The 27,414-nt window shown below is 43.6% G+C and overlaps 1 protein-coding gene and 1 long non-coding RNA gene across 4 annotated transcripts; both read left to right on the top strand.

Annotated features, from left to right (window-relative positions):
- Positions 1 to 238: 238 nt before the first annotated feature.
- LOC127296004 (uncharacterized) lies at positions 239 to 4,596 on the top strand. Of its 3 annotated transcripts, none has more exons than XR_007848216.2 (5): positions 239 to 967; positions 1,134 to 1,260; positions 2,221 to 2,281; positions 2,641 to 3,020; positions 3,450 to 4,596. It is a non-coding gene; the product is annotated as an uncharacterized lncRNA (long non-coding RNA). The 3 variants fall into 3 exon arrangements; XR_007848217.2 differs by having other exon boundaries at positions 3,444 to 4,596; XR_007848215.2 differs by having other exon boundaries at positions 2,641 to 4,596.
- A 13,388-nt stretch (positions 4,597 to 17,984) lies between these two features.
- LOC127347780 (heat shock cognate 70 kDa protein-like) lies at positions 17,985 to 20,166 on the top strand. The gene is made up of 2 exons (XM_051373935.2): positions 17,985 to 18,207; positions 18,626 to 20,166. The coding sequence occupies exons 1-2, from the start codon at positions 17,985 to 17,987 to the stop codon at positions 20,164 to 20,166; spliced, it is 1,764 nt and encodes a 587-aa protein (XP_051229895.2).
- Positions 20,167 to 27,414: the final 7,248 nt, after the last annotated feature.

Below are 27,414 nucleotides of genomic sequence, written 5' to 3'. Positions count from 1 at the left end.
CTTAAGCCTTTCATGTTTTGTTTCCTTCTTTTCTTTTCAAGGGGTTGGGCAACCGGCTACCGGCAACAACCAATTTGTAGCATTTACTGTTAACAGTTTCCCAGTCTACCAATTAATTCCTTTTTTTTTACCGGTTCCTGTGGCTTAACCAAACTCTTCACGCGATCAAAGCGGTGAGTCTTTAACCCATTATATACGGTCAAAGCGGTGATCCAGTTTGTCTCCCGAATCATCTCCTGATATTTTTCTTTCTCTTCCACTAGCCTCCACGTTTGTGCCCATGCCTGATGCCTGCCCAATCTCCATACCTGAAGTGGAGCTGCTCTAAAATTTCCTCCAGTTCCCCGTGGAAGTCGGCCTCTCCCCAGCCCCGGCGGCCACTCCTTCCCACGCCGGCGTCCACCTTCCCTTCCTCTTCCTATTTCTCTGTCGCTGTGGCCTCCCCATCTGACGACGCGGGCTCCTCTTCCCGGCTGATGTGCTGGTCAAACTGCGAGGTCGTGAGGGGCGTCTTTCCCCGGAGGTGGCGGTGGTAGCGCCTTCCCCGTCGTCCCGGCCGGCGACTATGTCGTCTCGCCTCCATCGTGGCGGCCCAGCCCCAGCGACGGTGGCTTCTCAGGATCTCGGCGTCTCTTCTCCAGCAGCCTCATCCCGATGGCGCCGACCATGGCATGCTCGCACTCCAGGGCGACGCGGACAAGGCCCGATGGCCCATGGCCATCTCGCACACAAGCGTCTCTGTGGCCGTCATGAGTTTGAGGAGAAACAACGGGCACGTGCGCTGGTCCGTCTAGAATGTCTGCTGCAAGTTGTCGCCCTGGTGGCCATACGGCGTGACGGTGAGCCACCGCCGAGGCGCATCTGCTGGTGCCGACCGCAGACATGCCGCTGCGTCTGGACCTTCCTCCCCTACTGCGGTGCCGGGGGAGACGAAGTCCTCCATCCACCGTGACCAAATCCGGTGCAGGTCAGTTTTCTCTTGCCATCACATTGCCGGTGCATCCCGACCCCATTCGCCATGTTTCCTCTTTACGGTGTACTTCGCAAAGGATTGGATGAAAGGTTTCACATATGCAGCTGTTGTGTTTCTCTAATTTTATTTACTGAAACCATGTTGCTGCTTTTTTTTGCAGGTTCTGTTTTTTTCCTCAAATTGATATGGTGCTAGGTTATTTGGCTGATGGAAGGAAATAGATGAGATTTCACTTGGTGTAATTGCTGGAGAAGCAGTGTCAGTATCCAATCTAGGGATGGATGCAGGTAATCATTCTTTCAGTTATGCAATTTATCTACAGTCCTGTGTGAATCAAGTAATTCCCGTGTGGCACCGTAATTATTGTCAAGTGGAGGCAGATAGTACATGTTATTTTTCAGTTACCTCCGGAAAACATTCTCTACATTTTGCTCACTTATCATGCCATGCGCTATGTTTCCACTTTCCAGGAACATGACTTGACAAAATGACCAGAGTGCCTTCAAACTTATCTGATTTCCATTAAATAGTCAAAATCTTCTTGCTTCATTTTTTCAAACGAAACTGGATAGAAAGCTCCACCAATTATTTATCTTCTGCTGTATTTATTCTCCGACAAGAGAAAATCATACCTGCTCAATCAGACAATCACATGCAGCAGTACAATAATATTTCAGTGTATTAGTTTTTGCTTGCAAGTGATACATACTATTTGAGTCCCAACCGTGATCCATTTAATACTGAACCTGTAAAGCAATTTTCACTTGCCTTCTGAAGCAATAAAAGGGGTTGGTGAAAATATTTAATAGTGTTGGTTCATTACTATGAGTACGGAAATTTGACAGTGTACAATTAAGGATTACCCGGTGGTGCATAACATTGTTTTTTGATTAACGTGTTAAACCACCAGTCATGTCTGTTTGCAAAATATGTTAACTGTAGACACATCTGTATCTCCTCACTTTAATTTCAGGAGTCAGTTTTTGTACATTTATGTGATTTGAACTTACGCTACTTAAAAATTAAGCTATAGTTTCTCTTCGTTATTGTCTTCGCCATTGTGTAGGATAATGAAAAGTGCAACTTATTAGCTTTGTTTAACATAAACTGCACATATGTAGCTACTTCTACATTTCCTCATGTACTTTCGATATAAGTTTCCGCATATTATATATGTTTTTGTAGTGTAATGTTTTACTTCTCCATTTGAATCTCTTTTAAAGTTGTGAGGCCATTTGAACTTGCAGGTTTTAGCTCATTTAGCAACTGATCTTCTCTCTGTCTCATTTGGAAATGATTATCATCAAGGTAAGACTATAATCCATAGCTTTAGTAAGTTTTTTTCAGAAGCTAGCTTCAGTAAGTTCCACACCAGTAATTAAGCAATTCTGGTTCGTAAATCTTCTTCCTACTACTAATGAATGGCGAACTAGGTTCCTGGATTTTGATATGTGCCTGCCTACCTTCCTGCCACGACTTTCCTTTCTATTGTGTGAATTGTTGATGACCTAATTGGCATCCTATAAAAAAAAAATTCATATGTACATATAATTGTATGGAGATGGAGAACTCAAGTAATATTACTGTTTCATGTATTATTTCCTTTCTGAATAGATAGCTACCTTTTTATGCCCAACTCATGATCGAATTGTGTTTGCCGATGCTAGATGGCCACCTCTCACCGCGTGCGTCCGGCAGCAGCCAGTATTTATTCAGGCATGTCACCTCCTGAAGCCCTGGACTCAACATGGATCGATCTGGGCAGTAGTCTTTTTCAGATCAGGTTCGGGAGCTTCTCCAAGACTTCCGATTCCTATATACCAGAGTAGGAAGTATGGTTTCTTTATTATGGACTTCTGCAACACATAATAATGTTTTGTGGAGACTGCTGTTGTTACCTGTTATGAAATGGTTGTACAAAAATCGTTTCACTCGCAACATACTTCTCTCTGAGGTGATGTTCTAAGGCCAGGGATCGTCAGAGAAATAGTTAGTGCTCGCTTTAAGAAAATTAAAGAGATGTTCTTCCGAATTAATTGCCCTCCAGGTATGTTATGAACCCCTTAGTATTCTATTTGTTATTCTCTCACTTTCTTCACTCAGCGAATCGCCATACAAGATACATAACTTTGTTAGAAATTGTTGATGCCATCTTTAAGAAAAACAGACATTTATTTTGTTCCCATTACTTGATGATCTCAAGTAGGGAGTTGTGTTTCATGGCACTGTAATATACCATTTTTTTATTATACCTGTATACTCTCCGCAATAAATTCCAAGTTGGTAGTTAAGAGTAATTTTATGTTTTGGTCTGACAAGTGACAAGTAACCAGCGAAACAATGGCTTGATAACATTTTCTCAAAAATCTAGGAGCGTAGAGATTAAATTTAGAAGTTCTGATCTCAGGTAAGGTGAGTCAAAACTCACCCGTGCTGTGGGACCTGCTGACTTTATTGGTTTCCCTGTAAGGTTCAGGTTTTTACTCTCATCTGGCTGAACAAATTGAAGATGGAGCCTTAAGCAAGCCTCGATACAGTTTTCCAGCAGTGACCACTTTTGAGCCACTGCAATGAACTACCAGCCAAATACCTATCCCGTTGGGTATCCCATTAGAGAACAACGAGCCAGCAGCACAAGGCCGAGACGGAGACGTCGCCAGCTGACAGAGCCTCGGGTCCCCGCCGACAACCTTGAAGCAGCTGAAAGCGCAGATGGAGACAGCGACACCGACTTCTTCGACGAGCAGTTGGAGCCTCAGGTCCTCTCCGACGATCCTGCAGCAGCGGAAGGCAGGGACGTGACCACGACACTACACTAATTTCTTCGTCGTCGAGAAGCACCAGACCACCTGCGACGAGCCTGCAGATGGCGAAACGACTTCTTCGACGAGCAGCCAGAGTCTCAAATCCCCTCCCACCATCTTGGGGCAGCAGAAGACAGAGACAGTAAGCATGGCGCTGTTTATTTTCATTCTCATCGGCAAGAGGCTGAAGCACCAGGTTCCTACGCTGAGCCCGCAAGTTCGATCTCAACTTCCACGCGGAGGCCCCTGCACCAAGCAAGAACACCATCTTCGACAGCAAGCCGAGTCGCCAGCTCCCCTCCACCGACCCTGCATAGCCTGCCTCGCCTTTCTGCTTATTAAATCAGTGAAAACCGTCTGGCTCTGCCAGTAAAAAGATGAATCGGTGGAGCCTAGCCTTCTCCAGGAAGAACATGTACCGGCTCTGGCACCGGGGCATATAAATCCGCTTATGCCATTCACCCAAGCATACAGAGATAGATGGAATGAAAGAAAGAAAAAGTAGCTCCGCAGCTCGCTCAGAAGAAGAAAGACCCGCCGCTAACGATTTGGAAATCCAGTAGAAAGATGTATATGGCGAGAGAACTAACCTACTTTGCCACACTTCTCAAAGCAAACGATCATATGTACATTCCAAAAGTAATTCGCACTAACTATGTATATGCATGGCAAAAGATGAACACCACGGGCGCGGCGTGCCGCCGCGCCTATGCATCCTAGTCTATCTAATACTCTCCTAAGAAACTAGGTTGTTTGGATGATTAGAATTAAGTGGTGGCACTTTTAAGTGACAACACATAGTATTGCCTTAAGTGATGACATGATGTTGTATAAAGTCATGTGCATGCTTAAAAAACACAATACCACTTTTGTTGTCACCAAACAATTTAGGACACCGCCTTCCCATTATCCCTAGTGAAGTAGTGCAAGATAGACAAAATCCATAATTTCCACCAATTTTTTTTGACTTTCCATGTGTATAATACAAGTACTACTCCTTCTCACGCGCATGTCCCCCCTCATGTGCCCTAGTATACAAGTTTGATGAAAACATGTATACGTGAACGAGGTAATAGTATGCATCAAAAACATACTAAAGTTGCATCACAAAAGTCTTCTCATAGATCCACTGACCACATGATAATACGAATATATCTATAATCATATAGGATTCAAGATGGCAACGGGGAGGGGGGGTGACCGGGGATGAATCCGCCGTCCCCGCCCCGATACCCGCTAGTCCCCGCTACGCTATCGGGGCGAAAATGGCCCCCGCCCCCATCAAGATCGGGTACTGGTACCCGCCGGGTATCCATGGGGACCTCGATGCCGAATCCAACCTGGACAGTTGCCGATGCGGGACGGTGCCACAGAGAGCTGATGTTGATACGGGATAACGCCGATGACAGGCTGAGGTGCGAGACGACATGCTCGAGATGACGCCGGCGGCGAGGTCTTCCTTCCTTGCCGACGACGAGATCGAGGGCTGCTGGGATATAGGAGGTCGACCGACTCCCTGTTGTCGCCTATTGCTCGTGGACGGACAAGGAAGGCGCTTGATCACGTCAAGTTCCCTTGCTGCTCGTGCACGGACCAGTGAGTTGGGGACAGAGAAGATGAAGGTGGCCTACAATTGAGAGATGGGAAGTATTAAAATTTGGGAGAGAGAGAGAGAGTTGAGAAAGGGAGTGGCGGTTGGAGGTGGGGGAAAATGAATGAGTCAATTTTAGGGTTTCATCTTATACTACACTCTATGGTCACTTACCGGGTATCCATGGGGCCAAATCGCCCCCATCCCTATACCCACCAGCTAACGGGTACCCGCCCCGGCATCCCCATGGGTACAAAATGCCCCATCCCCGCCACTATCGGGAGCGATACCCGCGGATACCCATCCCCACAGGGAAAATTTCCGTGTTGATATAGGATTTCTCATATGGTTATAAACATGATAGAACATATACACAAATTAATCAAGCTACTGCAAAAAAAAACATAGTCCTTAGATGGACCGCTGCATTTTCATCATGACGACGATGGTGAAGATGTTGAAGTCGGAGGTGCAACTAGGATTGGCTCGAGCATCGTTTCCCCTCCAATCTTCATCGGGAACTGATGTCTGCAAGTGTACGAGTGGAAGTAGTTAGTTTCAAATAGAAGAGTATCGAACCCATGGAGCTGGTAATATCATGGAGCTCGTTTTCTTTCCATGGTGCTGGAGGAGAAGGTCATGAAAGCCGAGATCGGTAGAAGAGTGATGTCTACGCACGCTTCTATTCCTGTAGACAGTGTTGGGCCTCCAAGAGCAGAGGTTTGTAGAACAGCAGCAAGTTTCCCTTAAGTGAATCACCCAAGGTTTATCGAACTCAGGGAGGAAGAGGTCAAAGATATTCCTCTCAAGCAACCCTACAATCACGATACAAGAAGTCTCTTGTGTCCCCAACACACCTAATACACTTGTCAGATGTATAGGTGCACTAGTTCGGCGAAGAGATAGTGAAATACAAGTAATATGGATGAATATGAGTGGTAATAGCAATCTGAAATAAAGATGGCAGCGAGTAAACATGCAATAGAACAGTAAATAAAGGGAGTTTCAGTGCTTGGAAAAAAGGCCTAGGGATCATACTTTCACTAGTGGACACTCTCAACATTGATCACATAACTGAATAAACAAATACTACTTTCTCTACACTCTCTTGTTGGATGACAAACACCATTCATTGTGTAGGGCTACAAGAGCACCTCAATGCCGGAGTTAACAAGCTCCACAACATTCGATGTTCATATTTAAATAACCTTAGAGTGCATGATAGACCAACGCAATTATACCAAGTACTAATATAGCATGCGCCTGTCAACATCAACTATGAAAGGGGGAATAGATCACATCAATACTATCATAGTAATAGTTAACTTCATAATCTACAAGAGATCACAATCATAACATACGCCAAGTACTACATGATGCACGCACTGTCCACATTACATCATGAAGGATGAATAGACTACTTTAATAACATCACTAGAGTAGCACATAGATGATATTCAACTAGATCACAAAGCTCATGATCACATAAAGATCACATGGGAGAGAGAGAGATGAACCACATAGCTACGGTAGAGCCCTCAGCCCCGGGGGAGAACTACTCCCTCCTCATCATGGAGACAGCGATGGCGGTGAAGATGGCGGTGCAGATGCCTTCCGGGGGCACTTCCCCGTCCCGGCGGCGTGCCGGAACAGAGACTTCTGTCCCCCGAATCTTGGCTTCGCGATGGCGGCGGCTGCGTAACTTTTCTCGTCCCATGGCTTATTCTTCCGAAGTTTTTAGGCCAGGAAGGCTTTTATAGGCGGAGAGTCGGAGTCGGAGGGGGTCTGGGGAAGCCAGACAACAGGGGGCGCGCCCCCCCTTGGGCCGCGCCGCCACCATGTGTGGTGGCCCTGGGCCTCTCCTCTGGCCCCTCTCCGGTGTTCTGGAAGCTTCATGGAATTATAAGATACTGGGCGTTGATTTCGTCCAAATCCGAGAATATTTCCTTTGTAGGATTTCTGAAACCAAAAACAGCAGAAAACAGCAACTGGCCCTTCGGCATCTCGACAATAGGTTAGTTCCGGAAAACGCATCATAACGATATAAAGTGTGAACAAAACATGTAGGTATTGTCATAAAACAAGCATGGAACATAAGAAATTATAGATACGATTGAGACGTATCAAGCATCCCCAAGCTTAGTTCCTACTCGCCCTCGAGTAGGTAAACGATAACAAGGATAATTTCTGAAGTGACATGCTACCAACATGATCTTGATCAATACTATTGTAAAACATATGAGATGAATGAAGTGATTCAAAGCAATGGTAAAGACAATGACTAAACAACTGAATCATATAGCAAAGACTTTTCATGAATAGTACTTTCAAGGCAAGCATCAATAAGTCTTGCATAAGAGTTAACTCATAAAGCAATAGATTCAAAGTAAAAGGCATTGAAGCAACACAAAGGATGATTAAGTTTCAGCAATTGCTTTCAACTTGTAACATGTATATCTCATGGATAGTTGTCAACATAAAGCAATATAACAAGTGCAATAAGTAAACATGTAAGAATCAATGCACACAGTTGACACAAGTGTTTGCTTCTAAGATAGAAAGAAGTGGGTAAACTGACTCAACATAAAGTAAAAGAATGGCCCTTTGCAGAGGGAAGCATGGATTACTATTTTTGTGCTAGAGCTTTTCATATTGAAAACATAGAAGCAATTTTGTCTACGGTAGTAATAATTCATATGCGTTATGTATAAGACATCCTATAAGTTGCAAGCCTCATGCATAGATTACCAATAGTGCCCGCACCTTGTCCTAATTAGCTTGGATTAACATGGATTATCATTGCATAGCATATGTTTCAACCAAGTGTCACAAAGGGGTACCTCTATGCCGCCTGTACAAAGGTCTAAGGAGAAAGTTCGCATTGGATTTCTCGCTTTTGATTATTCTCAACTTAGACATCCATACCGGGACAACATAGACAACAGATAATGGACTCCTCTTTTAATGCTTAAGCATTCAACAACAAATAATATTCTCATAAGAGATTGAGGATTTGTGTCCAAACTGAAACTTCCACCATGATTCATGGCTTTAGTTAGCGGCCCAATGTTCTTCTCTAACAATATGCATACTCAAACCATTTGATCATGAAAATCGCCCTTACTTCAGACAAGACGAACATGCATAGCAACTCACATGATATTCAACAAAGGTGTTATAGTTGATGGCGTCCCCAGAAACATGGTTATCGCTCAACAAGCAACTTATAAGAAATAAGATACATAGCAACATATTCAATACCACAATAGTTTTTAAGCTATTTTCCCATGAGCTATATATTGCAAAGACAAGGAATGAAATTTTAAAGGTAGCACTCAAGCAATTTACTTTGGAATGGCAGAGAAATACCATGTGGTAGGCAGGTATGGTGGACACAAATGTCATAGTTTTTGGCTCAAGGATTTGGATGCACGAGAAGAATCCCTCTCAATACAAGGCTAGGCTAGCAAGGTTGTTTGAAGCAAACTCAAGTATAAAACGGTGCAGCAAGACTCACATATGAACATATTGTAAGCATTATAAGACTTTACATCGTCTCCTTGTTGTTCAAACACCTTAACCAGAAAATATCTAGACTCTAGAGACCAATCATGCAAACCAAATTTTAACAAGCTCTATGTAGTTCTTCATTAATAGGTGCAAAGTACATGATGCAAGAGCTTAAACATGATATATGAGAGCTCAAAACAATTGCCAAGTATCAAATTATTCAATACCATATACCAATTACTACATGAAGCATTTCCTGTTTCCAACCATATAGCAATTAACGAAGCGGTTTCACCTTCGCCATGAACATTAAAGATAGAACTAAGAACACCAGTATTCATATGAAAAAGCGGAGCGTGTCTCTCTCCCACACAAGCATGAATTTATTCAGAGAATGAAAATAACAAAACGAAAATAAAAGCACACAGACGCTCCAAGTAAAGTACATAAGATGTGACTGAATAAAAATATAGTTTCACTAGAGGCGACCTGATAAGTTGTCGATGAAGAAGGGGATGCCTTGGGCATCCCCAAGCTTAGACGCTTGAGTCTTCTTGAAATATGCAGGGATGAACCACGGGGGCATCCCCAAGCTTAGACTTTTCACTCTTCTTGATCATAGTATATCATCCTCCTCTTTTGACCCTTGAAAACTTCCTCCACACCAAACTCGAAACAAACTCATTAGAGGGTTAGTGCATAATCGAAAATTCATATATTCAGAGGTGACATAATCATTCCTAACACTTCTAGACATTGCACAAAGCTACTGAAAGTTAATGGAACAAAGAAATCTATCAAGCATAGCAAAACAGGCAATGCGAAATAAAAAGCAGAATCTGTCAAAACAGAACAGTCCGTAAAGACAAATTTTTCTGGGGCACTTAACTTGCTCAGATGAAAAAGCTCAAAACTAATGAAAGTTGCGTACATATCTGAGGAACACGCACGTAAATTGGCAGATTTTTCTGAGTTACCTACAGAGAGACCTGCCCAAATTCGTGACAGATAGAAATCTGTTTCTGCGTAGAAATCCAAATCTAGTATCAACCTTCTATTAGAGACTTCACTTGGCACAACATTGCAATAAAATAAAGATAAGGAGAGGTTGCTACAGTAGTAACAACTTTCAAGACACAACAAAACAGTAGCAAAATAAAACATGGGTTATTCCCAAGAAGTGCTTTCTTTATAGCCATTAAGATGGGCTCAGTAATTTTAATGATGCTCGTGCAAGAAATAAGAGTTGAAGCAAAAGAGAGCATCAAGAAGCAAATTAGAAACACTTTTAAGTCTAACCCACTTCCTATGAAAAGGAATCTTGTAAATAAACAAGTTATGTAAGCATAATGCAACAAGCATAGGAAGATAAAACAAGAGTAACTTTAAGATTCTCAACACAAAGAGGGGAAACTTAATATTATTAAGATGCATATAACCATGTTTCCCTCTCTCATTATAACTTTCAGTGGCATCATGAACAAACTCAACAATATAAGTATCACATAAAGCATTCTTATTCACATGCATAAAAGTATCATTACTCTCTGATACGTCTCCGACGTATCGATAATTTCTTATGTTCCATACCACATTATTGATGTTATCTACATGTTTTATGCACACTTTATGTCATATTCGTGCATTTTCTGGAACTAACCTATTAACAAGATGCCGAAGTGCCGATTCTTTGTTTTTCTGCTGTTTTTGGTTTCAGAAATCCTAGTAAGGAAATATTCTCGGAATTGGACGAAATCAAAGCCCAGGGGCCTATTTTTCCACGAAGCTTCCAGAAGTCCGAAGGAGAGACGAAGAGGGGCCACGAGGGGGCCACACCCTAGGGCGGCGCGGCCCCCCCTTGGCCGCGCGGCCCTGTGGTGTGGGGCCCCCGTGCCGCCTCTTGACCTGCCCTTCCGCCTACAAATAGCCTCCGTGACGAAACCCCCAGTACCGAGAGCCACGATACGGAAAACCTTCCAGAGACGCCGCCAACGCCGATCCCATCTCGGGGGATCCAGGAGATCGCCTCCGGCACCCTGCCGGAGAGGGGAATCATCTCCCGGAGGACTCTACGCCGCCATGGTCGCCTCCGGTGTGATGTGTGAGTAGTCTACCCCTGGACTATGGGTCCATAGCAGTAGCTAGATGGTTGTCTTCTCCCCATTGTGCTATCATTGTCGGATCTTGTGAGCTGCCTAACATGATCAAGATCATCTATCTGTAATTCTATATGTTGCGTTTGTTGGGATCCGATGAATAGAGAATACTTGTTATGTTGATTATCAAAGTTATACTTATGTGTTGTTTATGATCTTGCATGCTTTCCGTTACTAGTAGATGCTCTGGCCAAGTAGATGCTTGTAACTTCAAGAGGGAGTACTTATGCTCGATACTGGGTTCATGCCTGCATTGACACCACAGGACGATGTGAGAAAGTTCTAAGGTTGTGTTGTGCTTGTTGCCACTAGGGATAAAACATTGATGCTATGTCTAAGGATGTAGTTGTTGATTACATTACGCACCATACTTAATGCAATTGTCTGTTGCTTTGCAACTTAATACTGGAGGGGGTTCGGATGATAACCTGAAGGTGGACTTTTTAGGCATAGATGCATGCTGGATGGCGGTCTATGTACTTTGTCGTAATGCCCAATTAAATCTCACTATACTCATCATGATATGTATGTGCATGGTCATGCTCTCTTTATTTGTCAATTGCCCAACTGTAATTTGTTCACCCAACATGCTGCTTGTCTTATGGGAGAGACACCTCTAGTGAACTGTGGACCCCGGTCCAATTCTCTTTACTGAAATACAACCTACTGCAATACTTGTTCTACTGTTTTCTGCAAACAATCATCTTCCACACAATACGGTTAATCCTTTGTTACAGCAAGCCGGTGAGATTGACAACCTCACTGTTTCGTTGGGGCAAAGTACTTTGGTTGTGTTGTGCAGGTTCCACGTTGGCGCCGGAATCCCTGGTGTTGCGCCGCACTACATCTCGCCGCCATCAACCTTCAACGTGCTTCTTGACTCCTACTGGTCCGATTAAACCTTGGTTTCTTACTGAGGGAAACTTGCCGCTGTGCGCATCACACCTTCCTCTTGGGGTTCACAACGGACGTGCCAACCACACGCATCACTCTCCACATAAGCATAATCAATTTTATTAGTTGTAGTGGGAGCAAATTCAACAAAGTAGCTATCATTATTATTCTCATCAAGTGTAGGAGGCATAGTATAATCATAATAAAATTTACTCTCCATAGTAGGCGGCACCAAAAGACCACTCTCATTATAATCATCATAAATGGGAGGCAAAGTATCATCAAAGAAAATTTTCTCCTCAAAACTTGGGGGACTAAAGATATCATGCTCATCAAAACCAGCTTCCCCAAGCTTAGAATTTTCCATAGCATTAGCAACAATGGTGTTCAAAGCATTCATACTAATAACATTCCCATTAGCATGCATATAAAGTTCCATGGGTTTTTTAATTCTCTCTTCAAACACATCATGCTAATTCAAGATAAAGTTCATAAAGATCTCTCATTTTGTTGTTGTTTTCCATTAAGCCTAACTAGTGAAAACAAGAAACAAAAAGATGCAATTGCAGGATCTAAAGGAAATACCTTCGAGCACTCACACAACGGCAACAGTGCTAGGAAATAGCTTAGTAGTCGGAGGATGTGAATACCTTTTACCTTACCTCCCCGGCAACGGCGCCCGAAAATAGCTTGATGTCTACGCACGCTTCTATTCCTGTAGACAGTGTTGGGCCTCCAAGAGCAGAGGTTTGTAGAACAGCAGCAAGTTTCCCTTAAGTGAATCACCCAAGGTTTATCGAACTCAGGGAGGAAGAGGTCAAAGATATTCCTCTCAAGCAACCCTGCAATCACGATACAAGAAGTCTCTTGTGTCCCCAACACACCTAATACACTTGTCAGATGTATAGGTGCACTAGTTCGGCGAAGAGATAGTGAAATACAAGTAATATGGATGAATATGAGTGGTAATAGCAATCTGAAATAAAGATGGCAGCGAGTAAACATGCAACAGAACAGTAAATAAAGGGAGTTTCAGTGCTTGGAAACAAGGCCTAGGGATCATACTTTCACTAGTGGACACTCTCAACATTGATCACATAACTGAATAAACAAATACTACTTTCTCTACACTCTCTTGTTGGATGACAAACACCATTCATTGTGTAGGGCTACAAGAGCACCTCAATGCCGGAGTTAACAAGCTCCACAACATTCGATGTTCATATTTAAATAACCTTAGAGTGCATGATAGACCAACGCAATTATACCAAGTACTAACATAGCATGCGCCTGTCAACATCAACTATGAAAGGGGGAATAGATCTCATCAATACTATCATAGTAATAATTAACTTCATAATCTACAAGAGATCACAATCATAACCTACACCAAGTACTACATGATGCACACACTGTCCACATTACATCATGAAGGAGGAATAGACTACTTTAATAACATCACTAGAGTAGCACACAGATGATATTCAACTAGATCACAAAGCTCATGATCACATAAAGATCACATGGGAGAGAGAGATGTACCACATAGCTACGGTAGAGCCCTCAGCCCCGGGGGAGAACTACTCCCTCCTCATCATGGAGACAGCGATGGCGGTGAAGATGGCGGTGGAGATGCCTTCCGGGGGCACTTCCCCGTCCCGGCGGCGTGCCGGAACAGAGACTTCTGTCCCCCGAATCTTGGCTTCGCGATGGCGGCGGCTGCGTAACTTTTCTCGTCCCGTGGCTTATTCTTCCGAAGTTTTTAGGTCAGGAAGGCTTTTATAGGCGGAGAGTCGGAGTCGGAGGGGGTCTGGGGCAGCCGGACAACAGGGGGCGCGCCCCCCCTTGGGCCGCGCCGCCACCATGTGTGGTGGCCCTGGGCCTCTCCTCTGGCCCCTCTCCGGTGTTCTGGAAGCTTCGTGGAATTATAAGATACTGGACGTTGATTTCGTCCAATTCCGAGAATATTTCCTTTGTAGGATTTCTGAAACCAAAAACAGCATAAAACAGCAACTGGCCCTTCGGCATCTCGTCAATAAGTTAGTTCCGGAAAACGCATCAAAACGATATAAAGTGTGAACAAAACATGTAGGTATTGTCATAAAACAAGCATGGAACATAAGAAATTATAGATACGTTTGAGACGTATCAAAGAGCAATGGTGATTGGATCTTGGTGGTGAGGTGGAATTTGCTTGGTGCTTCTTGGACTTCAAACAACGACTTGTATGTGGGGGAAACTGCATAGGAGAAGTTCAGAGTTCTATCTTATAGGGTGAAAATCCAAGATCTGGCCTTAATTGGTTGTGCATGTCAATGTTCTTGTTGAAGACATTGTTTTGAGAGTGAGGACTTTCTTCAGGGTGAAAACTAAGATCTATGATCGGGCAACAACAACGTTTGTGCACTGTTTCCTTCTTGTTGTCGTCGCTTATGGAGAAACTGATCTTCTGGAGTTGTCTTGGTGGTGCCAGTGTTGTTGTTTCAAGTTTTTGATCTATGTAGCAGGACTTTCTTTTTTGTAATTCTTCTCTCTTTCTTTTGGTTGTGTGCATCCTTTATGCCACTAGGGCATGATATTGTAGCAAAGGCCGGGTGTAATTGGTATCTCTGTGATATTAATATATGCTCTTTATCGAAATGGAGAGCTGAATGGTTATGGTTTTAATGCTTTTTGTTACCTTCATTTATTTGTACCTGCAAGTTATCTTTGATCCAAAGCGGAAAAAATGTGAAGAGTGATTGGTTGTTTGTGCGAACAAAGTAATAATAAATAGAAAGCGAGCAAAGTGAGTGATGGTTAAGTACTTTAAACTGCAGTAAGGGTAAATAGTTCTCGGGGAGTTGCGGATTCACCACTAGCGTAGTTTAAAGCTTGACTGTGATTTATGATGTCCTTTTAGTATATGTATGTATGAGCGGAGCCGAATAAAGGGAAAGGGGCAGGGGCGGCTAAGAAGGAGGAGATTGAGCGGATGGTGCGAGATGCAAAGAAGTACAGGTCCGTGGACAAGAAGCAAAAATAAAGATAGTAAAGAAGATAAGCGGTGGTCCATGATGTCTTTGAAAGAGTACATTTCTAATTGTTTGCTATGGCCTTGTTAGCTGTCAGATGTTGGTTTGGTTGTAATATGTTTGGATGGGTGTGGCTGTAAGAACCTGAACTATGGTTGTGACTTTATTAATTTAAAGCTGGGCATGCTATACCTATTATCTAAAATGTACACTTCTAATTTTCTCCTGCAGCCTTACAATGGCGGTGATTTTCTAACCATGGAGAGGGAATAGCACCTTACACCACATGTTGGGGCTAAAGTTGCATAAAACCACAACTTCAATTTTCTTTTGCACAAATCACCACTTTTTCATGCAATTCTTTGCAGAGAACACAATAGTACTAATTAGGATGCCTAATAGGCCATTAAAAAATTGGGGCCCACCTCTAAGTCACGCTCAGCCTCTACTCAATGCGACCGACCTGTCTGTGCTCCCACCCGTTCCAGTCGATACGAAACCCTCGACACGGGTAGCCACCCACACCAGGGCTCTGGCGACCCAGTGAGTTGAATTGACCTCATTTTTAGTTGAATTTTGGTTGAACCAAAGTTTAATTAATCACAACAATAACTCGCTTTTATACTTGTTTAGGCTGGAGGAAATTTTGACAGAACAGACCACCTGCCTAGTGAAATGCCAGAAAAGACCAGTGCAAATGCCAAAAGTACCGTAGCGACACGCTGGCCAGGTGAGACATGGAGGTTGCCGCCGTCAGCCGTGGCGACACCTTCGGCTGCCTGTGCTGTCATTAACAGCATCGTCGGGTGGTGGGCCCTGCTGCCGTAGCCGGCGGCGGCAAGCTGACATGGCAGGGTGCCACCACCAGCTGTGCTACAATGCTGGCAGCGGCTGACTGCACTGAATCCAAGGCTAGCTGCTGCCGCCAATTTATATGATTTTTTATCTCCCGCAAACCCCAACGGGGAGGTCCTGTTCTATCATTCCCTTTTACGCAGATAAGAGCCTCAACCGTTATCCTCTTGCCACTCACCTCACTCAATCGAAGTCAGTGCGACCATGCATGCCGCCACAGCCCATGGTGGCACGCTGCCACGTCGACGTGCCGCCTTCGGCAGCGGCGGCAGGGCCCACCCACCGACGGAGCGTCTAACATCAGGACACCAACCAAATGTGCCGCCGTTCCCGGTGGTGGCAGGAGCTTGCCTCCACATCCGGTGGCGGCATGCGCCACGCGTCACCTGGCCAGCGTGCCACCACGGTACTTTTGGCATTTGCATTGAGAGGTGGTCTTTTCTGGCATTTCACTGGGACAGGTGGTCTGATCTGTCAAAATTTCGGCTGGAGGATCATGTCAATGTTTCGCTCAATGGAAGGTTGATGATGGCCAATATGAAACCGTTTTCTAGATTTCTACAAACTATTGTGCTACATGTTTGTGGTTAACTCCTTGATAAATTACAACAGACTAGTTCAGTCACATTAAGCTTGGCTTGGCCTTTGAAGGTGGGCCCCAATTGGTTAATGCCCTGCTCTCTAATTAATACTATTGTGTTATCTGCCAACAATTGCATGAAAAAGTGGTGTTCTCTGCAAAACAAAACGGAAGTTGTGGTTTTGGGCAACTTTAGCCTAACATGTGGTGTGAAGTGCTATTCCCTCAACCATGGATGTTCAGTTCTCAAGCGAAAATGGATGCATAGTACTGAGTACTGACTATTGACCTGCGGGCTTCTGGCATGGGTGCATATATCCATGTATGTCCCTCCTGTGGATTATGTTTGTTTTCATTGTCTAATGTCTGCTTGAGAGTTGCTGATTATGTGTTAAGCTATGCGTAGGCTCATCTGAAACAGAGCTGTTCAGTGACAGGCTGGTCATCTTGTGCCAGACTGGAAGTGGATATATTTTCAGAAGTACACAAGTAAACTGGACATTGTGTTTTGGCTCATGGATCTAGATGTACCTATTATAAAACATACATTTTAAATTTATTTTAAAATGTCTAAATTTTTTGAAAAATAAAATTTTGAGTGTGCATCCTGACATTCTATGTTAGCTCACAAAAGTTTAGTAGAAAAAACATTTTTTGTGTACTATGTAAAAAAGACAACAAAAAAATGTCTCGTGAAAAGCTAGTTTGGAACACCGGAAATTGTCTATTTTGCATTGGCCGCAAAAATTAACATTTTTACGTGAAACTTCGTGTGCCAACATAGAATGTTTGGATGTAGACTCCGGTATTTTTTTCAGAATTTTTAAACATATTAAAATATAAGTTTGAATAGTGGGTGCATCTACACCTATGAGCCAAAGTCCCAGTAAACGGACATTGAGTTTTGGCTCATAGGTCTAGATGCACATATTATAAAAAAATGTATTTTAAATTCATTTTTAAATATTTAAGAATTTCCAAATAAAATCTTTTGAGTGTGCATCATGACATTCTATGTTAGCTCACAAAAGTTTGGTAGGATAAAACATTTTGTGTCTACTATGTAAAAAAAATCAAAAAAATGTCTCGTGAAAAGCTAGTTTGGAACACCGGAAATTGTCAATTTTACATTGGCCACGAAACTTGGTGTGCGAACATAAAATATTTGGGTGTACACTCCAGTACTTTTTCGGAATTTGTAAACATTGTAAAATATGAGTTTTAATAGTAGGTGGATCTACACATATGAGCTAAAGTAGATTTCCCAGTAAACTTAGCTAAATAAATATGCATAATTCCTTCGTACGTCCTAAAGGAATATAATTTAAAATTCTGAAGTGACCCTTCGTTACATGGTACTCGTGCTACTCCCTTCATTCCAACATGACTCAAATCCTCCAAACAACCCTTCATTTCACCTCATCGTGCTCTTGTATCTCCCGAGATAAATTCTTCGGATCCCTCAGTGCTATGTTTTGATGTTTTCCCACTGTGAGGCGACACCCTCTCGTCTTCCTAATGCATATATAAATACAACCCCTGGCATTCACAACCAGTCCGTTCCTCTACTTCACGACTCTTCCATTTTTCTGCCTCGTCGAGCGGAGATGGCAGGCACCAAGGTCGACGGGCAGGCGATCGGAATCGACCTCGGGACAACCTACTCGTGCGTGGCCGTCTGGCAACCAAGGCATGACCGCGCCGAGATAATGGCCAACGACCAGGGCAACCGCACCACTCCGTCCTGTGTCGCCTTCACTGGCGCCTGGCGGCTCATCGGCGATGCGGCCATGAACGAGGCCGCCATGAACCCTGTCAACACCGTCTTTGGTGAGAACTTTTCTTTTGGCGTCACTTCGTACCATGTTTTTTCCTTTTCTTTTTTGACTATAACAGGGTCGTCTATTTTAGACGGCTAAAGAACTACATTCAGCGCCAGTCTTCACTCGTTTATGTGTTGTTTGAGTTACAGCGTTTTTAGGTTGTGCATGTATAGATCGTAGTTGCGTCATCAATATTTTTCAGACCCTTAGTTCTGTGCCATCTCTTATCTTCTTCAGTTGCCATAGGCTTAGTTCGCTGTACAGATTATTGAATCTTTTTTTTTCAGGCTTCTAATTTTCTATACTGTTAAAATCTTCAGTTTCTTAAAATCATAATTCGAATGTCGCTTTTCAATCTAAGTTTGCTACATACCTCTTGATTTGTAAAATGTACTACTGAAACTAACTACATGGAAATTCTTCAGATGTGAAGCGACTGATTGGCCGGCGATTCAGCGACGTGTCAGTGCAAGGAGATATGAAGCTATGGCCTTTCAAAGTGATTTCAGGCCCCGGTGGCCGACCAAGGATCGTAGTGCAGTGCAGAGGCGAGGAGAAGTACTTCGCGGCCGAAGAGATCTCATCCATGGTGCTCTTCAAGATGCGTGAGACGGCTGAGACCTACCTCGGTAAGAAGGTGAAGAATGCCGTCATCACTGTCCCGGTCTACTTCAATGACTCACAGCGCCAGGCCACCATCGATGCCGGCGCCATCGCTGGCCTCAATGTCATGCGCATCCTCAACGAACCCTCAGCTGCGGCCATCGCCTATGGTCTGGGAAGGATGCAGGACACTGGTGAAGTGAAGACAGTGCTAATATTCGATTTCGGTGGCGGTACCTTGGATATATCTGTTATAGATATCGACAATGAGTTTTTTACGGTCAAGGCCACGTCAGGTGACACACACCTTGGAGGCGAGGATCTCAACAATCGGATGGTGGAACACTTCGTGCAGGATTTCCTTAAGAAACACAAGATTGACATCGGAAACAACACTAGGGCGCTCATGCGGCTAAAGACAGCGTGCGAGAGGGCGAAGAGGATGTTGTCTTCAACAGCGCAGACAAAATTTGAGATGGACTCGCTCCAGGACGGCATCGACTATTATGGGGGCATCACCCGTGCCCGTTTCGAAGAGCTCAATATGGACATTTTCCGCAAGTGCATCGAACATGTCGAGAAATGCCTCAACGACGCCAAGATGGACAAGTCCCAAATCCACGACGTTGTGCTCGTAGGTGGCTCCAGCCGGATCCCCAAGGTGCAGCAGCTTCTCGTGGATTTCTTCAACGGGAAGAAGCTGTGCAAGAGCATCAACCCTGATGAGGCTGTCGCATACGGTGCTGCTGTCCAGGCTGCCATCCTCAACGGCGATTACAACCAGAAGGTGCAGGACTTGGTCCTCGTCGACGTCACGCCACTCTCCCTCGGGATAGAAGTTGTTGGTGGTTTCATGCGCGTGGTGATCCCCAGGACTACCACCATCCCATCCAGGAAGGAGCGGTTTTACACAACCGAATATGACAACCAGACATCTGCGGACATCAATGTATACGAGGGTGAAGGGGAGTTGATCAAGGACAACAACCTCCTCGGCAAGTTCACGCTCGACGGCATCCCCCCAGCGCCCAGGCTCGTTCCGGATATCAATGTGACATTCGAGATCGATGCCAACTGCATCCTGAAGGTCTCGGCGCAAGACATGGCGACTGGAAACAAGAACAGCATCACCATCATTTCAGACAAGGGTGGGCTGAGCAAGGAGGAGATCGAGCGCATGGTGCAGGATGCTAAGAAATATAAGTCCGAGGACAAGAAGCAAATAAACAAAATTAAGAAGGAAAAAGAGGAGGGTTGGGTGAGCAAGGAGAACTTCGAGCGGATAGTGCAGATTTCCGACAAGTACCAAGTCCGGGGACAAGAAGCAAATGAAGGAAATAAAGAAGGAAAACTAGGAGGGTGACTGAGCAAGGAGGAGTTTGAGCTGACGGCGCAGGATGCCAAGTAGAGCGAGGACAAGAAGGAAACGCAGAAAATAAAGAAGGAAGGAGGAGGCTCAATGTCCTCAAACAACACGTACGATGAGTTTCTGCAGTCCAACTGCTTTTGCTACGACATGGAGCGCTAGCGTTGCTAGCGAGTGATCGCTTTTTATCAGTTTCTGCTTCGGTAGCCGAATAAAGATCTGGACATGAATACCGTAAGCCCGTCAGAAACACATAACGTAACATGCATGTTTATCAAAGGGCGAGCCTAGATATTAAGCGGACTTAGATTTATTAAATCTCAGTCGGCTGACGTCATGACCGACCGATCAGCGTACCTATTGCCTTTTTTCCAAGCTAACTTACGCGTGCGTTTTCCTTTTTTTCCGCGTGCGTTTTCCTGTTCCGTTTGGTTCACCTCGACTTGAGCTGGTACGTGCGGAAGTCTTTGTCATGGGCTATCTCGACTTAGCCCACAACTAGCCCACAAGCCCCATGGTAAGGATGACAAACAAGAGGTCCTCGTTTCTTTACTTGTAAATAATCATGTGGGGTCTATGATGTTTCCGTGGATCTAAAAAGCAAAAAGGAGAAATGTTGCGCATGGATATAACATTTTTTTACATCTTCCTGTTATTGTTGTATTAAACTAGAAAAATCTCAGTTATAACTTATGTGTAATTAGAGAATTTTAAGTGAAAAAATCTTAGTTACAACCCATGTATAACCAATGTTCAAGAAGTCGTTAATCTTAACTTATCGGTTGGCCTTAAAATGAAGATTAATCGCTTATCGGTTGATTAATCAATTTTATCGGTCAGCCATTTATCGGTTTATTTTTTGTAAATCCTAATTTTCGACACTAAATTTTCTATAATATGCTATGCAAAAAGTAATATTTAAGCATTGCACATAAGTATTACCTTGATTCCTTGCATTTGAATCAATAATAATGGAAAATTTGAGCTAATGCATAATTCTACAAAACCATAGGATGAAAATATCGACTGCCATACCAAATATCATTGAAATTTCTCTCACAATCAGCCAAAATATCGGCATGAGAGAAAATCGGGCGAAATATCGGCTCTCATATAGAAAATCGGCCGAAATATTGGTGGAGCGATAAACTGGCTGATATGCCAAAATCTTATCGGTTACCACCCGATTCACGATAAATTGATCGATAAATCGGCATCTCGGATGATTTTTAGAACAGTGTGTATAACTGAAAAATCTCAATGGCAACCCATGTGCAACAAGAGAATATCTCAGTTGCAACTAATGTGCAACTAGAAAATCTCAGTTGCAGCCCATATGCAACTGGAAAAAATTCAGTTACATCTCATGTGCAATTAGAAAATATCCGTTGCATGTGCAACTAGAGAAAATCTTTGTCGCAATCCATATGCAAGTGGAAAAAAATCTTAGTTGTAACCCTTATGCAACTAAAAAAAATCTAGTTGCAACTCCTATACAAATCTCAATTGTAACTCATTTGCAACTGGAACATAGTTACAACACAACTGCAACTACAAATCTCAATTGCAACCCGTGTGCAATTAGAACACAGTTACAACACAACTTCAATTGTGTATCACTTAATGCGCAAGTGTGCTTGCGTGTGACTTTTTTCTTGTGAAACTTGGATACAATATGAACACATGGAACTAAAAAATTGACCAGCTATAGAGATACAATTTTGTACTCTTAGCTGCTTGAACACCTTGCATTAGAGAAGACAAAAAATCAGGGAGCAAGGCCGGAATGCTCACATCACATGAAGTCTCGAACGAATGGAAAGTGTGAAACTAACGGCTGGCCTGCTGGCAAAGAAATAAAAGCCCAAACCTCCGATCCCGTATAGTACTGCTGGCCAGAGAACTCTCCACTAGGAAAAGAGTAACCCAAGGGGAATCTCGAAGCTACAGATCAAACTGGGAAGGAAACGACTGAGATTTATTAAGTCGCAGGCAACTGATTTTCAGCAAAACCGTTTATTAAAGCTTGGTGAAATTAGTAAAAAATCACCCATATAATGGATAAAATGTGTCCCTCTCAATTTTCATAAAATATAAATATGATGATATGTGATTTATATATTGTTTTCTTATTTTAACAAGGATTCCAAATTATCCCAACTAGATTGTTATGTTAAACGTGTTTATCTGGCGTGAGCGCGTCTGCATCATAGCATGGACCCCTAGAGCATGATTTTATATTTTGTTTGTTTTCTGAGACATGTCTAGTGGTATCTGGAGCTTGACGAAAAAATGTGTAGCTGAAAGGCTCATTACATAGTTTAGCGAAAGCTCGTCGCAAATAGAACTTTTCGGCGGAGTTGGTTGAGCGCTCTCCAGCGGATGACGGCGCTCCTCTCATCGTGGCCTCCTACAATCCGAGCGAGGGCCTTGTCGGGTTAGATCCGGCATGGAGACACCTTGTATGTCCAGATCCAGCAGTTTGTGTACATGTTCGGCCACTACAGTGCATGGGCGGCCTTTTTTTTTAATATGTATTGCCTATTACTTAGGAAATAATGTTTTGATTACAATCTTCCAAGGCCTCTTTCGACACGCAGATCGGCACCACACCTTGTAAAACTCCACCACAAAACACATTACGACTAAAATGACATAGACCATGGGAACACTATTACAATTATATTGACTTCAGAAACGACAACTTGTCGACCAGGTGGTTTCATCCTATTGAATCCCTTTGCAATAAAACACACTTTGGATCAATCACAACTGTCCTCTCTAAAAGCATGTAGCACTGAAGAGCATTATGTTTCGATGATAAGATTTGAAGAAGATTTGAAGAAGAGTTTGTCATTCCCAGCTTCAATTCTTGAAGACAAGCAATAGCCTCCCCCATAACTGCAGATTGGCAATGAATAATGACATCCCAAGCTGAGAGAAGGATATTACCCATATGATCACACACAAAAAAAACCCCAAGCACCATTATTTTCTTCTTTTAGGAAGCTTAATTGCATCAATGTTGCATTTTATCCAGCCATGAGGCGGTTTTTTCCAAAATTTCCTTTGCGATTATCCCATATTTTGTGTCTTCTCTCCTTTAAATGGAGCTTGTCTATTTTTTCTTTTCCTTTTCTGTCTACTCTGATATCTCCTTTCTTCAGGTTCTGCAAGTTAGCTAAGTAATTTTGCAAAAAAATATTTATTTTTGGATAGAAACTTTACCATCACCAAAAATGATGTTATTTTTGTGGTGCCACGCTCTCCACCAGATAAACATCATCTTATATCTCGTATCTTTGGACAATTTGTCAAGCAGGACCAAGACCCATTCGTTCCTAGTAAAAGACGGTTCAGAGTCATTTGAAAACTCCCAGATATGATACAAGCCTTGTTTTACTGCCTTTGCATGTGTACAGGACATAGTCGCATGATATCTTGTTGCTTCCTCCATACCACATATAGAGCATATTGGCGAGACATTGGGAATTCTTTTGCTTCTATTTTCCTGAACCGCCAAGCTATTTGTAGCTAGTTTCCAAGTGAAGATTTTAACTTTCGGTGAAACATTTGCACTCCATATAGTGTTCCATAAACCTCTACCTACATACATATTTCACTCGAATTGGGTGGGTTGTTTGATCTGAGATCGAGTGCTAGGTTATATGCACTCTTAACTGTAAACATTCAGTGTTTTTCTGGAGTCCACGAAATGAAATCCTCCTCTTCCGTTCTTGGCAGGCGGATTTTAAGATTTTTCTCTCCATTGTGCAACATAAAAATATTCCTAATCAACTCCTCCTTCCAAGACCGATTCTCTTGGTTGATAAGCTTTTCAAATCTTCAAAATCTTGAGTTTGACAAGTTTGCATTAACTTTCATATCTCCCCTTGGAATCTAATTATCTCTCCATATTCTTACTTTCTTTCCATTTGCAATATTTCAGACTATGCCTTTTATCATGAGATCCAATACGTACATACTGCCTTGCCAACAAGGTGATGGATTCCTAATGAAAGCAGTGTCAGTTACTTCCCGTTTGGATAATATTTTGCTTGTAGCAACCGTGCACAAAAGCTATCGGGGAAAGCACTGAGTCTCCAGGCATGTGTGGCTAGAAGCGCTTGATTAAAGAAATGTAGGTCTCTGAATTTTCTTGTGACTTTATCCCAGCCTGTGCCACCAGTTAATTTTACTGTTTCCAAATAATTGACCAACCAATCCTCTGGATCTTGGAATCCGTCAATTTTTTTTTGTAACTGTCGGGTAGTTTAAAACTAGAAGGTACTCGAGTCTTGCGAATCCTACGGATAAAGCAAGGGAGTCCGCATAATTCCTCTTCGCCATCATCTGCTGTCTGGCGATTTTCTCGGCCTCTGTCTTCATGACTTCTCTCTCCCCGTGCTCTCTCGACTCGTGCCCGAGCTGCGTTGTTCCTCGCATCACCCTCTCTTTGGATATTTTGAGTTGCTGCCGATGCCTGCCGCGGGCTATGTTACCGATGTGGTGACCTTGAGCAATGATTCCCTCCTTGCCTTGGACTATTACGGCGTGGAGATCTTGCGGGTTGTTGGATGACTTCTCTACCGACTATTGCTGCCCCATAACATCGATACCTGCCATATCAGTTTGATACAAGGTTGCTCGAGGGTCGCCCTAAGGTGGCCTGGTTGCCATCAGATACGCGTATGTTGCCATGTAAGCTGCTTCTGGCATCTTGGGCGTTATATGCACTCTCGAATCTATCGACATGAAGGACATGTCAAGACCTTGGATCAGATGTTCTCCTCGCTCAGCTTCGGGTATGCCTGCCATCTGAGACCTTGCTCTTCCTCGAGGTTCTCTATGGTTGTTTGATGAGTTCCCTGATTGCGTACTCAGGTTAGATCTGCATTCACTGGATGCATCCACCGCAACATTCCATGCATCTATCTTTTCTTGCATCTTGTGCAAGTTGCGTCTTGTGCGGCTGAGTTTATATTGATATGTTGTTAGCTCCTCCGCCGTTGCTTGCGTTGTCATCAGCTCGGTACAGTTTATGGCCCCTACGGCTCTATCCCATGCAGCTTGGGAAAGCTGCACCTGCTCTCTTGGCTAGGCTCCAGCATATTTGTTGCATGTTCCTTTCATGAGATCTGCAGGATCGACATAGGGGTTACCCAATGGGTCGAAAGCCTCAGATTGCTCTTCTTCCTCTACTTCGCGACCCGACGCCGTGAGCACACATATCTGATGGGTGTGTCGAGTCTGCACTATCATCGAGCTTGGGATCTTGGATCATGGAGTTCTTGTTGCGTAGTGCTAGACTTAGCATCCGCGCACCATGCAGAGGGTACGTGACACCGTCGTATGGATCGGCGAAAACCTCCACACTAGCGGTGAAGTTGGTGTTGTTAGTGAAGTAAAAGTTGGTGAAGTTGTCGGAGTGGGTGCCTTGAAGCAGATCGGTTTCAATAGTTGACACGAAAGTCATCCCGCCGAACATATCGGCGAGTTTCCCGCTGTCAACGGGCTTGATGAAGCACAGCAGCGAAACCTCCTCGTCACCTGGATGGTGTCGACGATCCCGAGGATTCAGGCTCGTCCGCCGACGATCCCGAAAAAATCAGGGCCGAAAAGCGATGTGAACCTTCTTTCTCGACGAGGAAACAAAAGCTCCTGAACATCATCTCCATTGCTTCTCCCAGGTTAGCATATGCAGGCAAACGGGCGGGAGGGTGAGGAACAAAATCGACAATAGCAGATTGGATCTGTTTACCTCCTTCAATTGTGTTGCTTGATGCCAACGACGATGATGATTATTCCATCGAGATCAGGACCTTGCTACCTCAATTCCCACAGACGGCGCCAATTGATGAGGTATCAAATCGTCAATGCCTATAGATTGCAGACTTAGGGTTTCGTGGAAATAGAGGGCAAGTAGAACTCGAAGGTGGTCAGACGAACAAAGGCATCTAACTAGAAACAATAAGGTGGCTAGGGTTTACAATGATCGATCCTCTTTTGGCCTCAGCTTCGCCCTTATATAGGAGGCGAAGCCGAGGGTTTCCGTGTCGTACAAGTATACAAACATCGGACAGTGTTGAGCCTTTCCATATATTGTTACAAGTTTTCCTATATCGGCTCTACTTTCCTGGGCCGCATATCTTGGGCTTCATGGGCCTCCAAGTCTCCTGGTCCGTAGTCCTTCAACACCTTAGATGCTTGAAAACGTAACCAAGGGTATACACGTGATATGTCCATTAGGCATACCCATGTCAGTAAGCAACTGAAATAAAAGAGTGTAAATACGACTAAAGATTACGTTTGGACTTCAATAATACTAAAATTTTCTCGGAGGTTGTTGGTTCCACCTCTATTATTAACTAAGAACACAAACTAGATAATTCATATCTTGAATCCCATTGTATGTGGGAAAGGCTCAAAGTTGGAATATGTATCTCATAACATATCCCTGAATAACCACCGTGATGACCTTCAACAAGCCACCTATTGATCCATCACAATTAAGGGATTACCCCGTGGTTATTTGTGAAGCATTGCGGGTCCCTTCTTCCATACAATAATGCACCGCACACGGTATGTCACTTCACGCAGTATAAACTATCGTACTTTGGAAGGTAGTTCCCTCCCGTGACCCTTAGTCAAATGTTACATGGTTGACTTCATGTAACATCACAAGAGAAAACTAACATACAAACATAGTGCGAAGCTATAAATCATCTTCATTCATATTATAATACTACTAGGGTTTCTCCATCTCCCCCAAGAATGGAGTGAACTACTCACACATGGAAACAATCAAGAACAACATCATAATCTTGCGAATGGAATATGGGTAACAGTGTGAATTTAAGTACAAACCCACAAGGACAATGGAGATTACAATCCAGTGAGATGAATGAGATGGAGATGGTGATTGCGTTGTGGTTGATGATAAGGTGATGATGCCTTGTCCTCCAAATATCCGCGTAGCAACTTGGATGAGGCCCCTTCTTGTTGTTCCTTGAGATCTCTTCTGGGACGGTGTTTTGGAGTTCGTGCTCGCGTGTGTGCTTGGATCTCAGATCCGTCAGCGGGAGGCGAGAGTATTTGATGAGGCGGTCATCCTGACAGGCCGTACGGGCAGATGACACGGGCGGGCCTCCCGCGTACTGACGTTTGCTAAACCTTCTGGAACTTGTCTTCACATCCTCCTTTCGCCCAGGTGCATAATTAAGTGCTTAAATGATTTTTATCACG

This window comes from Lolium perenne, chromosome 4, assembly GCF_019359855.2.
Source record: "Lolium perenne isolate Kyuss_39 chromosome 4, Kyuss_2.0, whole genome shotgun sequence".
In the NCBI taxonomy this organism is placed as follows: Eukaryota; Viridiplantae; Streptophyta; class Magnoliopsida; order Poales; family Poaceae; genus Lolium; species Lolium perenne.
Note: the sequence above shows the minus strand (reverse complement) of the source record. Positions and strands in the feature narration are given on the sequence as shown.